Consider the following 15,414-nt stretch of genomic DNA (forward strand, 5'->3'; position numbering starts at 1 on the left):
GTACAGAAACCCTAGCACCGTTACTTCAATTTCATTATCTTCTCCTTCGGGTTCTTTTTCACTTTGGTTTTTAGGTCTTCTTCTTCTTCTTCCATTTTCTTCTGCTAAGTGCTAAGTGGTGTGAGTAGGGTACTCTTCTCTTTGCTTCGTAAAGGTACCGTGTTCCCTTGCTCCAACTCTTATTTCACTTTATCCATTGTTTCCTGATATTCCTTTGTGTATTAGGTCAGTTGATTTTGTCGGTTCATTAACGCGGCTTAATCTGTTTCTTTTCTTTTTGAAAGTACTTGTTAATATATTTAGTGAATTTGATTAGGGAATTAGGGATTTCAATCGGTGATTGTTATGTTTTGAGTTGAGAAAGCTGCAATTTTTGTGTAACATCATTTTGTGGTTCCTTGTGACGGTTTCATGAGCTGAGTGCATCAGCGTAGACTCATAGCTATTATAGTTTTTGCTCTGTTTTCCGGCTTTCATGTATTGAAGTTGTATTTGTATTTGTTCATGGATATTTGCATTGAGTGATGTTGTGTGTTATGCTTCTTTCTTTTTCTTATTTTCATGGTAGGTCCTTGAATTTCGATTCTTATAATTACTTTAATAATATTGTTTTTACTGTCATTGGCTTTATTTATAGTTTATGAGAAACATTTATTAATTTGTTTGTTGTATGCTAATTGTCAAATCAGATGAATAGAGAAAGATTGATGAAGATGGCCGGTTCAGTTAGAACCGGGGGAAAGGGCACAATGAGGAGGTTCGTATGTTATATTTGGTTCACATTCCATACTAGCTTATTCATTCATTTCAATCAACTTTGGCTTTGCCATAGATTTTAGTTTTCAACTTGCATTGTGTGGATCATACAACGCATATTTTTAGTTAGATTCACTTCTCTTATGTTTTTGCATTTCCTTTTTATGTTTTAGAAAGAAGAAGGCCGTCCACAAGACAACCACCACAGACGATAAAAGGCTTCAGAGCACCCTCAAGAGAATAGGCGTCAACGCCATCCCTGCCATCGAGGAAGTTAACATCTTCAAGGATGATGTTGTTATCCAGTTTCTAAACCCCAAAGGTAACATTCATTCCGATCTTTTGTTGAAATCTTGTATTTGTGTCATATCATATACTCAAAAAATTTGTTCTAAAGTTTATTAACTAGTTGCATTTTCCCCCCTTTCCAGTTCAAGCATCCATTGCTGCTAATACTTGGGTTGTTAGTGGTGCTCCACAAACAAAGAGTAAGCAACTCTCATCTTTTTCCCAATTGCACCCTGCCTTATAGTAAAAAAATGAGCTTTGTATTAAATTATGAAGTATTTTCAAATTATTTATACGTGCCGTAGTGAGCAGGTCAATTATTAACCTGTTGCTCTTGAGCATGTTATAAGTTAGTCTTTAATGGAATCAAATATTTGAACACCATATGTTGCTCATTGTTCTGTGTATCACATTGGAAAAATAACATTTCTGTTATATGTATTTTGTTGTATGATAAGTCATCGTTTATACAGTTTATATGCTCTGCTATGCTTTAAGTTACTCTCTATTTTTAACTGATCTATTATTGACATGTAATCCTTCCTTTTACAGAGTTGCAGGATATACTCCCTAACATTATCCACCAATTAGGTACTATGCACTTCAATTTTTTATTTTTCTTTCACATTTTTGTCTTTTTAATTTTCCCGACTTCCCTACTCCATACTGAACATTTTGGTCACTAATATGCAGGACCAGATAACTTGGAAAACCTAAAGAAGCTAGCGGAACAGTTTCAGAAGCAGGCTCCCGAGGCAGGTGCTGCTTCAGCCGCGGCGCAAGAGGAGAACGATGACGATGTCCCAGAGCTTGTTCCTGGGGAGACTTTTGAGTCAGCTGCTGAGGAGGCCAAGGCTTAGAAGAGTTTTGTTGTGCCATCATTATTACATATCTCCCTTTTGTTTATTAAGAAAATTTTCTTGTTTCTCAAATTTTTAGTATTTTGAGTTTTTGTTTAGTTCTATTGTCAAACAGTTTGAGTTACTGGTACCATAAAAAAGGAGTTTGGGTTACTGTTATATTTAAATCTTCTCTCCCTCATCCTAACGTTAAGAATTGTCACTTGACAACAACCTGATATTTGTTGAATGTATTTGGATTGTTGCTCTAGATAGAATATCATTTTTTATTTTTCTACTTATCTGCATTTTTGGTCTAAAATTCACTAGTGTTTTAATAAAACTCGGTTCCTGTAATTTCCTGTATTGTGCTGTATCTTCTAGATTTTCTGTTCTTGCAGGTGCTGTTTAGTGTTTGCCGATCTATCTTTGTTAACCAATGTTGTTCACGCAAATTTTGATGTATTATATTGCCTGCTGAATGTAGCAGTAATAGTCTATTTTTTTAAGTGTAAATGTTTTTGTTTCCTTGATCGATGAAAAACAAAGGGTCTTTTTAGTTTATACAATTCAAAAGTTTCTAATCTTTTTTTAAATATTCAAGAAACGGGTCTAAGTAATTTTCGTTATTAGTCTAAAGCGTTTTTGATATATTGGTAGGTCATCACTATTTGTCCTATGACCAAGTAGTCATATCAAAATGGGCATTTATTTATTTATTTATTTATTAAGTCGAAATGGGATGGTTGTGTTAGATTTTGATAATTTACTTAAAATTTTAGTGAATTATATGAACTGAGAAAGTAATTAAAGTTTTCTTTTTTTTTTTGGTTAATGAGAAAGTAATTAAAGTTTATTAAAATAAGGAATGTCACTGACTCACTGGCATGTGTGTAGTTTACCGACCTATTTGGGCCATTCCTAAACGAACAGAACCATTAATTAGCCCAAATTGAACCAACTCTTTTCACAGCAAATACATTCAAGCTGGCCTATCTTCCTGAAAAATTCCTTAAAATTTGGCCTATATATCCTAAATTCCAAAAATAAAAATTTACAGTACTTTGTGATGAATTAAAATTGAAATTGAGACTTGTTTTTAAATTGATTATTTTCGTAAGAAAACAAATACGTTTTTATATATAATATAAAGTCTACATCTTGGTTTTTTTTTTTTTTCTGACAGAGTCGACTAAAAGCTATATAGAAAAACTGTAAGTGGAAAAGAATAATCTAGTTATTTTACAACATGTTTCTAAATCAAAATCTAAATGATCAAATGCATGTAACATTCCAATAATGTATGCACGAACGTCAATGGTCAGAGAAGTTGGCAATGGAATCTGAACTGAAGTTTGGACTGCAAATTCATGATGTGGCCAAATTTGAAGACATGAAAATAGTACTATTTGATATGAAAGGAACATAAACAAGACAAAAGGGTATACAGATTTTTACTAACTGTTTGTTCACTTGGTCAAAAGAGGGATGTTTCCCACTTAATACACCATATTATTTTCAGGGCAAAATACCAAAACAAAATATTTGTATTCTAAAATTATGAAAATACAACTTTTATTGTTTAGATACAAAAATATAACTTTTCACAAAAATTAACAAATCGTTAATTGGGGTTTTGGTAGGAATTCTACGGATTACGTTTAAAGATAATTTGTAAAAAAACTGTGGTAGGAGTTCTACAATTTCTGTGTGAAGAATTTTGTAAAAAAACTGTCGTAAGAATTTATAACTTTTTTATTATTTTTACTTTACTACTTTACTATTTACATTAGTTCAACTCATTATTAAATAATTCTTACTTGTTTTAATTAATCAAATCTCAATTCTTCATTTATTAAAATTTTTTTATCAATAATTTAAATTTAAATCTAAAATTTAAGATTTTTTATTTTTTATTATTTCTTTTTTTTTAATTTTTAATATCAAATTAATTTTCAAAAACTGCTATACTCTTTATATTTTTGAAATAATGACTAACTTGATTTTATTTTTAAATTTTTGGCAATAACTATTCATATGAAAAATTGGAAATCAAATGACAATAACTTGTAATAGCATGTGATGCTTAATGTAATGGCATATGTACCAAAATATGATGATCCATTTAATGCATTGTTCAATTTAGGTGGGAAAGGAAGGAGAGGAATAAATAGAAAACCCCCCACTTTTTTTTTCTTCTTCTCCTAAAATAAATAATTTATTAAGAAATAAAAAGAAGGAAAATGGGTCTTTCATCATTTACGTTGCCATCTTCATTGTGGATTCGGTGGTTCCAAATTGTCAAAGTCACTATTCACCAATTTTGGAGATTATAAAAAAAGTTATGTTCCCCACTTAAGTCCTCCACTATAGTGAGTGCTTTTAATATAAAAACACAAAATCATAGTCTTCTTATGACTTGGTTGGGCAACATAACATAACTATCTTATCACCCCTTATCTCTATATACCGTCATTTACATAAAAGAGGACATTATATTAGTGTCTTAGTGTGTGGAGGCCACCACACATTCATACTTGAACAAAATCAACACATCATAGTCAATTCGGATTTCCTCAATTAATTAATTACTCCCTTCAATTCTACATACCCACTAATAATAACGAGAAGAAAATGACAAATACGTCCATAATATTTTCATTCTCAAATATTTAATTTTTTTAGGATTTAAAAATACATTTTAATTTTTTATTTTTTTTTAATTTGGACATATTAATTTTTCATTTTTACTCGAGTCGGTCAGATTCAACGAAAAAATCAAACGTGATTCCTGTTGTATTAATTTAGTTGATACAGATGCACACATGAGAGAGTTTTTAAAATTAGATAAATTAAATTCAATGATCGATATGTTCAGATTTTGAAGAAATCAGAGACTTAAATGTATTTTTAAATTCTTAGAAATTTAAATGTTTACAGACCAAAAAATTAAAGATCAATTTATCTTTTTTTTAATAATAAAGTAAAAACTATATGCAATTAAGTTAATGTGAAATTAATAATTAAGAATTATTAAATAATTTGACAAGTTTAATTAAATTGTCATCTAATAACTCTCGACTATCAAATTCACATAAAATTAATTATATCTAAATTTTTAACTAATAATAAATTTTACATGCATGAAAGATTATACAAAGACTCAAGCAGCTAATTATATATAAAGATTCTCAAGAATATTATATAAACACTTAAAATTAGCTTTCTAATGTGTATATTATATTTTCTAAAGTGTATTTTTAGTGTACCCTATTAATAATTATAAGGGTAAAATATATTTTTTGTTTCGGAAGTTTGATAAAAATTTTAAAAATATTCCTAAATTTTATTTTTGTTTCAATTTTGTTTCAAAAATTTTTATTTGTATCAAATATACTTCTATCTAATTTTTCAAAAAATTTAAGACCAATTCAACAATAATTTCATAAGAACAACTCTCAACACAAGCAAATCAAATATAATTTTCATGCATTATTGTTAGATTAATTTTAAATTTTTTGAAAATTTAGCCGTCCAAATTATATTCGATACAAATTAAAAACTTTTAAGACAAAATTAAAATAACATAAAACTTAAAAGTATTTTTAAAATTTTTATCAAACTTCAAAAATAAAAAACATACTTTACCCTAATTATAATTATCTTCAGCTTGTTGAGTGGCTCATAGACTATTTAGGCCATTAAGAAAAAGGTAAAGTCCCTGCCTTACTGTTTTACAATCATGATACCACCCTCTTTGGGAGCCACGGCCTATTTTAATATTTTACTTAACAATGCTTATTTATGCTCTAACTTTTTCAATCACTTTTTTGCAATTTCTTATTTAATGTTGAGATAATTAAGTGCAAAATAAAAAATAAAAAAATATTGAAAAACAACTTATAATTAGCCAAATTTTAACAACTATAATGAATGTTTATTTTTTTATTAAAAATAATATGTTTAATGTCTTAATGATCAACATTAATTACAAATTAAAAAAATAAGAATTACCAAATACAGCTCCACATTCATGTCATCAGCGACAAATAGTACCCAACTTTACACCCCTCTTTAGGTGTTGTCGTCATTATAGTACTTATGTCGTTGTCATACTATTAAAGATACCTTCATTAACAGATACATCCAATATAAAAAAGACACAGACACATTCAAAAAAAAACTCCTCCAAAAAAAATACGGTTCTCAAAAGACACAACAACAGAGGAAGAAGAACCTGTACGACGCGTCTTGGAGGCGATACTGCTTGTGGCTGTGCTAGTATGTTGGTGCGCAGCGCAGCGACGAGCCACTTGGGATGGTTTGCGGGATGGATAACATTGTCTTCAATGGAGAGGAGTCGCAGCCGATGGTTCGTCGTCTTCCTTGCATGGTGACTCGAGTTGTCGTCGTCAGTGTCTTGTAGCGGATGGATGCTCGGGTCGAAGCTGCCTGTGCGGTTGTGCGGAGGTTGACAGCTCCCGGAACTCTCTTCAGTGATGGTTTTAGTTGTCGTCTCCAGTGTCTTGTCCCGGAAGACGCTCATCGGCACCGGTAGGAGGAACGGTGGCCCAACTGTCTAGGATTGTGGACACTGTGAGTGAGATAGGAGAGGAGAGGGAGAGGGGAGTGTAGCATAACTGCTTAAATTAGGGTTAAGTTGGGATATTTTTTTATGTTAGTGAATTTTGAGTCCAATCTAATAAAAATTGGCAGAAATTGGTAGATTCCATGTTAGTTACCTAGTGAAATTGAAAAATAAATTAAAAAAAAATCCACTTACAATATTCAAACCATTTTTTTTAATCAAAATTCAAGTATGTGATTAAATTCATGATTTGTAATTATTTTATTGTTATGATTTTTTTTTTGTGATAGTTATGATCTTGTTTTACTTCTAGCAAAACTCGGAAATTAAAATACAAAAGAGCACAACTTTTTTAAAAATGTTTTGACTTTCTAACATTTTCCTAAAAAGGTTAAATTCACAAACATTTGTACAAATTTTTTTATTCGTTTTTTTATATCATATTTCATTACTTGAAAACTTTTTAATATATCATCCTAAAAAATAATTAAGTAGTCGTAACTTAAAATATTATTGTTTTGTTGTTAAAGGGTTTGTTCGAGGTATAGTTTATTATAAAAAAGAAGATGTCTTATTTTTTTTTTTGGATAAGTTATAGGTCAGATTTTAGAAAACACTAGATAGGATGGGTACCTACAAACTAAAAAATATTCCGACGCTCAAGTCAATAATAATTTAAAGAAGAGAATGAGAATTAATTGAGTGTTAGGTTTTCAGTTATATAGACTGAATAGTGACTAAGTATTTTAAATATATTCGATTAGCGAATTATAAGTTATGGTTCGTGATATTATTAGTATTTGTTTTGATTATTTCATTGAATTGGTGATAACCTGTGATGAAGTTATTATGTCGATATGCTGAGTGCTATCATATTTTTGAGTTACGAACGAATTATAATTTTTTTGAATTGAGGTATAGGTTTTATTGACTAAGTTATAAATAATGGAATAAAATTTGTTCTCTAAATAATAAGTAATAATTATCGAATAATATAAAATAAATCAAATTGTAAAGGTCAAATGATAAATCGAGTTATGTGTTAATTATTTATGAGTGATGAAAATTTAAATTTTTTTTACATAATTTCCAAATTATAGTTTGCAGCGGTTCATTTATAATGATCAGATCAATTATTATACCATGATTACTGCTTCTAGGAAAGTTAACATGAAATTAAATAAATTAAAGAGAAAACATATTAGTTAGAGTTTCCAATTAAGTACTAGTCAGGATTTTGCTGCATCACACTCTTGAAGGTTCAACAAAAAACAATTCAATTCAATTACGCGTTTCATTAATTGCTTCTTACTATCAAACAATCCACTTCAGTTCAGCACCAAAAATTAAACCAAAAGAAAATGAAAGATATCAGAAACTAATCTCCTTTTTTTTTTGTATTGAAAAAAATGTTTCTTAAATAAGGCTACTTTAAATCAAAGTATAATTAACAACTAGCACTCACAGATTATTGTAATGCTATTAATGTAAAGCAGAACAAAAACATTAGAAAAATCTAGGAAGAGATCACATCCATGCAGCCAAACACAAAGTAAAGTTGACCCAGCAACAAAGCAATAAATACGCTTCAATATAATAATAATACAATCAAATAATCAATATATAGCTTTGTAAGTTTGTATTAATAACATTATAAAGTAAAGTTTTTTTTTTTCCATCCCTGATATGTTTTAAAATAATTATCAAATTTATCTAAAAGTAATAGTTTGACATCAATAAGATATAAGTGTATAAAAACAAAATGGTATTTCTAAACGGTAAAGATAGAGAGATAAAAAAAAAAGGGTTTAAATTTGTCTTATTTAATATAATAATAATAATAAATATTAAATAAAATAAATTTTGACTGTTTTTTAATTAATAATTTTTTGTTATTAAATATTTTTTATTTCTAAAATAGTAAAAACGTGTAATTAAAATTTTAAGAATATTATTAAAATTAATAATAAATATGATCTTAATATAAAAAATAAACGGATATTTTGAAATTTAGAAATAATATACAGATTGAATTAAATGGTTTGAAAAGGTCCAAAAATGGAAATGATGTTATTTGATTCCAACTTCATAGTCTTAACAATGTTGTTGGGTTCCCAAAATTTGTTTTGTCAAAAGTATAAATCAAGATTTTTTTTTACCGTAATTTTCAAATTGCTTTTGATTATTTTTTTACATATTTTTTTATTTTTTTCTACTTAACTCACTGATCCGTCATCAAACACTTGCATTAATAAATGTCACATGACTTTGTTGGACTAAATTAGATAAAATATTGCAATTTTAAAGCAATAAAAAGGAGATAATATTAACAAAATTTATCCTATAATAAATGACTTGCAAGACAGACCAATTAAATAGTTATATATTATTTGGACAAATAAAACTATACTGTGGATACAAAATCCTTTCTGTGTGCGAAACTTTTTCTTGTTTGACCATACTAATTCTATTTAATGATGAAAAATAGTAAGTTAAAATATTAGTGTGGGTTGTATACAAATACTTATTGAAATAACATTTCTTAGATGCTATTTTATTTGATTATTTTTATTTATTTTAAAATGGCAAATATAACAGAATTTTTTAAATTTTTTTTAAGTCAATACTAATTAATTCTTTCACCAACAATATTAATCTCTAACCTCCCTTTTTTTAAAATAAAACAATAATTTTTTAATTAAAAATCAACATTTAAAAAAATTAAAATCAATTATTATATATTTAAATATATAAAAATAAAAAATAATTGAAAATAATTTTGTTTAATATTTATTAAATTTAATAATAATTAATAAATATTAAATAAAATAAATTTAATTTTTTTAATATTATTATTACATATAAATATATGAATAATTTAATTTATTTTTAATATATATTTTATATTTTGATTTGTTTCGAGCAAGACTAATATTACATCACATAGTTATAAAGTGAGGAATTAATAATTGTATGCTTGAAAAAAAAAAAACTATTTTTGTTTCCTCAGTTTTCTTTTTCTTTTTTCTTGTTTCTTGTTTCTTCTTTCTTCTTCCATTGTATGTACTTTCTCTCTCCTTTTTCTGTGTACTCTGAACCAAAAACACAACCTCACCTTCTTCCACCTCCACATCCACAATCCCCAACACCCACTACTTCCCCTCACTCATTTCGCCGCCCGGACCACTAAAGCCGGCGGCTTTACACTCGCCGGAGTCCCACCAGAAGAAACCGGATCGGATCCGGGCGTGTATGTGCGCCATTTTCCGCCACCACTTGAAAAAGCTGCATTTTTGTTTGTGTGTTGTGAAAGAAGAAGAAAGAGGAGCGAAGAGAAGAAGACAATGTACAAGAACCAGCTTCAGGAGCTGGCACAGCGAAGCTGCTTCAACCTCCCTTCGTACACGTGCATAAGGGAGGGTCCGGATCACGCGCCGCGCTTCAAAGCCACCGTTAACTTCAACGGCGAAGTCTTCGAGAGCCCACACTACTGCTCAACTCTCCGCCAGGCCGAGCACTCCGCCGCCGAGGTCGCTCTCAACTCCCTCTCCCACCGTGGACCCTCTCACTCCCTCGCCGCCAGGATCCTCGTGAGCTCTCTCTCTCTCTCTCTCAATATTGGAACTTGCTAACTTGCGCTGCGGTGGTGGATGAGATGAACCTGGTTGCGGAAGCTTCTGCTATCCTGCGCCGGTTTTTCTTTTTATTTTCATATTTATTTCCGGTTTTTATGGCTTTTTTCATCCTTTGCTTCCCTGTTGTTCTGTCGGCGCCGGAGTAGTAGTGTCGTTTTTTTGCTTCGTATTTTTTGTTTGTGTGTGAAATGACCGAAATGCCCCCCTTTGCTTGCTGTCTCCATGGTTGCTGATGTAACAAGCCACTAAGTGCTGTGTTGAAGTGGAACGCACACGTTTTTTTCTTTTTCTCTTTGTACATAGGAATGAAGTGTAGGGTTTAGGGTGTGTGTTGGTGATGCTGACACACACAATGTAGTGGTGGTGGCCCATGTTAATTCTGCATCTCTGGTTTTGTTTTGATGGATTGAGTGATTAAGTGGATTCTCATACTGTGATATATGATTGTGTCATTTCAATTTGTTATATTGAAGTATGCCTCAGCTGTGTGTTTTGAACAAAGATCAAAGATGAGAGTTTGAAAGGTAGCATAAGAAACTAAGAATTGTTCCGAGTAAATGAGTAAGGGTGGAAACTCAAGTGTAGTCGACTTTACATAAAGTTAATAACTAAGAGCCGTCAGATGATTTAACTGATTTGACTAAATTTTCATCTAATAGTTCTCAGCTATCAATTTTCCGTGAAGTCGACTAAAGCTGAGTTTTCACCATGAATAAGTTGCCTTTTGTAAATTTGAAGTACACATGCTTTTCACATTGTAGGAGCAGTAATTTCTTTTGTTATGCATATACTTATCACATTTAAATGTGTAGGATGAAACTGGAGTATACAAGAATCTCTTACAGGAGATCGCGCAAAGGGTAGGTGCTCCATTGCCACAGTACACAACATACAGGTCGGGACTCGGACATCTACCTGTTTTCACCGGGACAGTTGAGTTGGCTGATATCACATTTACCGGCGAACCTGCCAAGAACAAGAAGCAAGCGGAGAAGAATGCAGCAATGGCAGCCTGGTCGTCTCTAAAACAATGTAAGTGCCTCACAGGCTTTCGTCTCAGTTATCCTTTCGACAAATCCGAATTGACAGGCATTTTGAAACAGAGGGTGTATTGTGTACTTCCTTAGTTATTTGTTGTATGTATAGGTCGATTTCGTCTTGGTGTATGAATATTGTTATCAATCTTTATTTATTTTGATCCTAACTTCCCTAGTGACTTAAGTTTAATAGAGATTATTACATGCTAGGTGGTTTTCTTTTGATTCTCTAAACAACTTGAAAACTTGTTTCATTTCCAATTTGAATGACTATTACAAGAATGTTGCTTCTCAACAGTGGCAAAAGAAACTGCAAGCTCTTCAACCGAACCGGAGAATAACGACGAGCTAGAACAGATCACGATTGCTCGGGCCTTATTAAACTATCGTCAAAAAGAGAAGATGGCTATGTCACACCCAGATGCTTCAATTCCATTTCCAAAGAAGTTTCAAATTCAAAGTCCCAGGCCAACTAGTCCTCAATCACGACCTGCCGCGGCATCTAAGATACTTCCCTTGATTTTCCCGAGGACATCCTCTCGAAGCAGGCCTTCCTTTGCAACACCGAACGAAAGCTCTCGAAGCAGGCCTGCAGTAGTGACAACAGCTTCCGGTGAGAGTTCCATGATCTCACCACCATCTTCTATGTTAGAAAGCCGAGTGAACCGCCGACCAAGGTTCCCTGCAGCTGGAGCAGCACCTTATGTTCCCATTGGACAGATGAGATTACCTTGCCGAGGCGTTGCCCCTCCGGTGACCATAAGGACCGCAGTACCTGTATTCTCTGCACCACCCCTTCCACCACCCGGTGCACTCTCTCATCAACCAATGCGGGCTCCTCCTTTGCGAGCCGCCCCTCCAGTCACTATTCAGCAAGCTGTTCCTGTATTTTCTGCTAAAGACAAACCTGTTACTGATCCACCAGTTCAAAAAGATGAACCACTCATTGCTCTGCCAGTCCAAAAAGACGAACCGATCATTGCTCGGAAAGACGATTCGCCGAACATCACAACCACAAGCATTACTCCAGTTAGCCAAGAAACCAAACAAGAGGCGAAAGCCGAGGAGACAGATGCTGCCGTTCCACCGGAATCCGAGACAGTGCCGAGCTTGGAGCAGCTGAAGATTTGAAGCTAATTGGAAAAAGGTCTTAAAGAGAGTCAATGGGAGATTTGATCTGGTTCTCATATGGCAATGCAATGAGTAGTGTAATATCATCATCATGATTCATGATCCCCTTCCTTTTGACCTTTGTTGACCCCATTTTGTTCTGTTAAAATTTGAGAAATTGGTGCATGTTAGTAGCCAGCATCAGCAGTCAAATATCTGTGAAATTTAAGCGCAGGTTAGCATATAATTTGCTCCCTTTTTATTTTTACTTTTTAGAAATATTCTTATGTCGAAATAGTATCGTTATGCCTTAAAATAGTGTCAGTTAGCTTCATTTTTTGCTCTTTTCTTAGCTCTGGAATTTTTATTTGTTATTTTTTTCTTCTTTACAATGAATTGGAGCTCTTAGATTAAAATAAAAAGATGATTCTAAGCCTCGGTTGAAAATTGTTTTTTAATGAAAAGCAAACATTGTCTTTTTAACAATAGAAGAAAAAAAAATTCATCATGCTCGTAATTGGCATTTTCTTAAAAAAATTAACTAAAATTTTCATTTCTTATGTCGACTAATTTGTTGCGGATCTGAACTTTATTTTAAGGGTCTGCCCCTAGTCAATAAGTTTTTTTTTTTTTTGGTTTCCCACGGTATCTCCCAACCCGGCAGGCCAAGAACTAATCCGCCGCGGTATTGAGCTCCATTTAAGGGTTTGCCACTGGCCAATGGGTTGCTGCATGCACAAGGCGGGATTCGAACCCCCGATACTTGCTTAAGCGGACTAGTGAGCTAACCACTAGACCAACCCAACTTGGTTCCCCTGGTCAATAAGTTGTTGCATGTACAAAGCGTTATTCGAACTATCCGCATTTGTTTAACCGGACGAGGGAATTGACTACTCGTACTCGACCAATCCAAATTGATTTGTTGGATTAAAATTTTTATTGGGTCGTTAGAAGCCTTGCTCCATGTGTTTAGGGCTTTAGGCCCATCTATAAAAATTTGTGGATACAAAAAATATATTCAAGGCCCTTTTATTTGAATTTGTTTGATTTGTTGGCATTATGTCTTATGAACACATGGAAATAGATAAAATATTATTGTGAAGTGTGAAGGTATGAACTGTATTTTTGTTAGCATTATGATTTAGTATGTTATACACATGAATATAATTTATAGACACTTTTGATTAAAATACATGTTAATCCACTCTTAAAATTGATTATTTTTTCACAAGATGTTATATTATTCAATTGAATAGTCATTTATCTAAACCGAAAGAATTGAAACAAACATAATGCACTCTATATAGAATAGGTCAAATGTGAAAAATCACCTTTTACTACTAGTCAAGTCATTTTCATTCCTACCATCATTCACAAAATAAATAGTATTTAACTGTGCATACACCTCCACTTGAAATTACTTTTCATTGTGCTCAAAACTTTTCTTTTCTTTTGTTTTCTTTTTCACATTGTAAATTGTGCAAATCTTAGATTGGTGGCAAGAGAATAGGGGGTTAAGTGGTTAACCCTAAAGCTTGAGTAATCAAAACCCTAATGACTAATCTGGCAGCACTGTTGAATGGAACTGCACAAGTCATAGTGGGTGGTAGTCTCTCTTTGTTTAATGCTTGTTTAATTCATTTCAATTATATTTATGTTTGTACAAACCAACTTCTTGCGCCGTCAAAATGGACTAAATTTATCGGATCAATTTGTTTATTCATTTAAATAGACAGATTTTGTCTCTAAAATTAAGTCCGTTTAAATTTCGGGTTGAACGGACTGGGCCCGATTAATTCAAAAAAACTGACGGGTTAAATGGGTGACTCGTTAATTTTTTTACATTTTTTTCAAAAAAAGCAGCACTTTTAACTGATATTTTTTCGATCCGATTCAAAAATCTAACCCATCAACTAAAAAAATATTATTTTTAAAGGTTTTTTTTATCAAAAAGTGATATTTTTTGTCAAAATATTTTTTAAAAATAAAATTAAATGATATACGGGCTGACCCGTTTAACCCATCAGGCTGACCATAAATAGTTCGGATTAAAAAATTCTGACCCGCGAATAAAATAGACCTAAACGCGCTAGCCCATTTAACCCACGAACTTAACAGCCAGGCCTAAATGGGCCGGGCTAGCCCGTTTGACAACCCTATTCTTGCGCTCATAAGTTTACTCGTCTACTTAATTAAGTGTTTAATCAAGTGTTAAAAAGTCAAATTTTGTTTTGTATATGTAATAATTTATTAGCCAACTTACTCTAAAAACACAAAAAAATGTTTATACATATATAGTTTTTTTTAACAATACTTAAAATCAGTTTCTAAAAAATTTTTATCGAATAATTTAATTTTCAATAAATTTTAATTATTTATTCAAACATTATCATTCAAATCAATATCACATCAAATTTTAATAAAAAAAAATTAAACAAGTCAAATTCTATTATTATTTAATAAAAATATAACAATTATTTTTTTTAAGAATATTGATTCTTTTATACAGATGAATAATTTATATAAAAATAAGTATTTATAATAAATTTAATAATTAAATTTTGTTAAAAACTAAATTATTCTGCCAAATTTTTTTGGCGGTTGATATGGAATTTTTTATTTTTCAAACATTCTGGTCATATATTATAGGGCAATTTACTGAATTAAACAAACTGTGTGAAATATGTACCCAAATACACAAAATGGATTCCTCCTACGTGAATGTGCAAATTCACTTATATGTAATCCGTGGGAGGTTAGGACGGATTACTGTTTACACGTAAACCGTGGGAGGTTCCCACGGTTTATGAAGGTTGCGTTGCATGCATAAACCGTGGTAGGTTACCACGGTTTATGAAGAGAATGAGATGTGTATAAACCTCTATGACCTACCACGGTTTATGTTGGAGGAGATTTGTGCATAATACCCTGAAGGTTGTCACGGTTTACAGTCACTGAAACTCTATATATATGAGAGTGATTGAAGCTCCATCAGAGATCATTTTCACAATGGCAGGTGAGGAAGAGAGTTTTCTAGCCTTAGTGCATTGCTGTGGCAAAATTAAAAAAAGCAAAAGTGGGGGTGTGAAGTTCACTGATAGAGAACCACTGAGTGTTTTCATTAGCTCGTCAAGCTCCTTATCAGATTTGAAGAACAGCAT

At 31.8% G+C, this 15,414-nt stretch overlaps 2 protein-coding genes across 2 annotated transcripts; both read left to right on the forward strand.

Moving 5' to 3' along the window:
* Positions 1-5: 5 nt before the first annotated feature.
* Positions 6-2,154, forward strand: LOC112786199 (basic transcription factor 3). Its single transcript, XM_025829603.3, has 6 exons — positions 6-154; positions 690-757; positions 930-1,078; positions 1,188-1,244; positions 1,597-1,635; positions 1,738-2,154. Exons 2-6 carry the CDS (start codon positions 690-692, stop codon positions 1,902-1,904), a joined length of 480 nt encoding a protein of 159 aa, XP_025685388.1. The 5' UTR covers positions 6-154; the 3' UTR covers positions 1,905-2,154.
* A 7,262-nt stretch (positions 2,155-9,416) lies between these two features.
* On the forward strand, positions 9,417-12,587 carry LOC112786205 (double-stranded RNA-binding protein 2). Its single transcript, XM_025829611.3, has 3 exons — positions 9,417-10,061; positions 10,919-11,138; positions 11,442-12,587. The coding sequence occupies exons 1-3, from the start codon at positions 9,816-9,818 to the stop codon at positions 12,272-12,274; spliced, it is 1,299 nt and encodes a 432-aa protein (XP_025685396.1). The 5' UTR covers positions 9,417-9,815; the 3' UTR covers positions 12,275-12,587.
* Positions 12,588-15,414: the final 2,827 nt, after the last annotated feature.

The sequence above is a fragment of the Arachis hypogaea genome, chromosome 3, assembly GCF_003086295.3.
Source record: "Arachis hypogaea cultivar Tifrunner chromosome 3, arahy.Tifrunner.gnm2.J5K5, whole genome shotgun sequence".
NCBI lineage: Eukaryota > Viridiplantae > Streptophyta > Magnoliopsida > Fabales > Fabaceae > Arachis > Arachis hypogaea.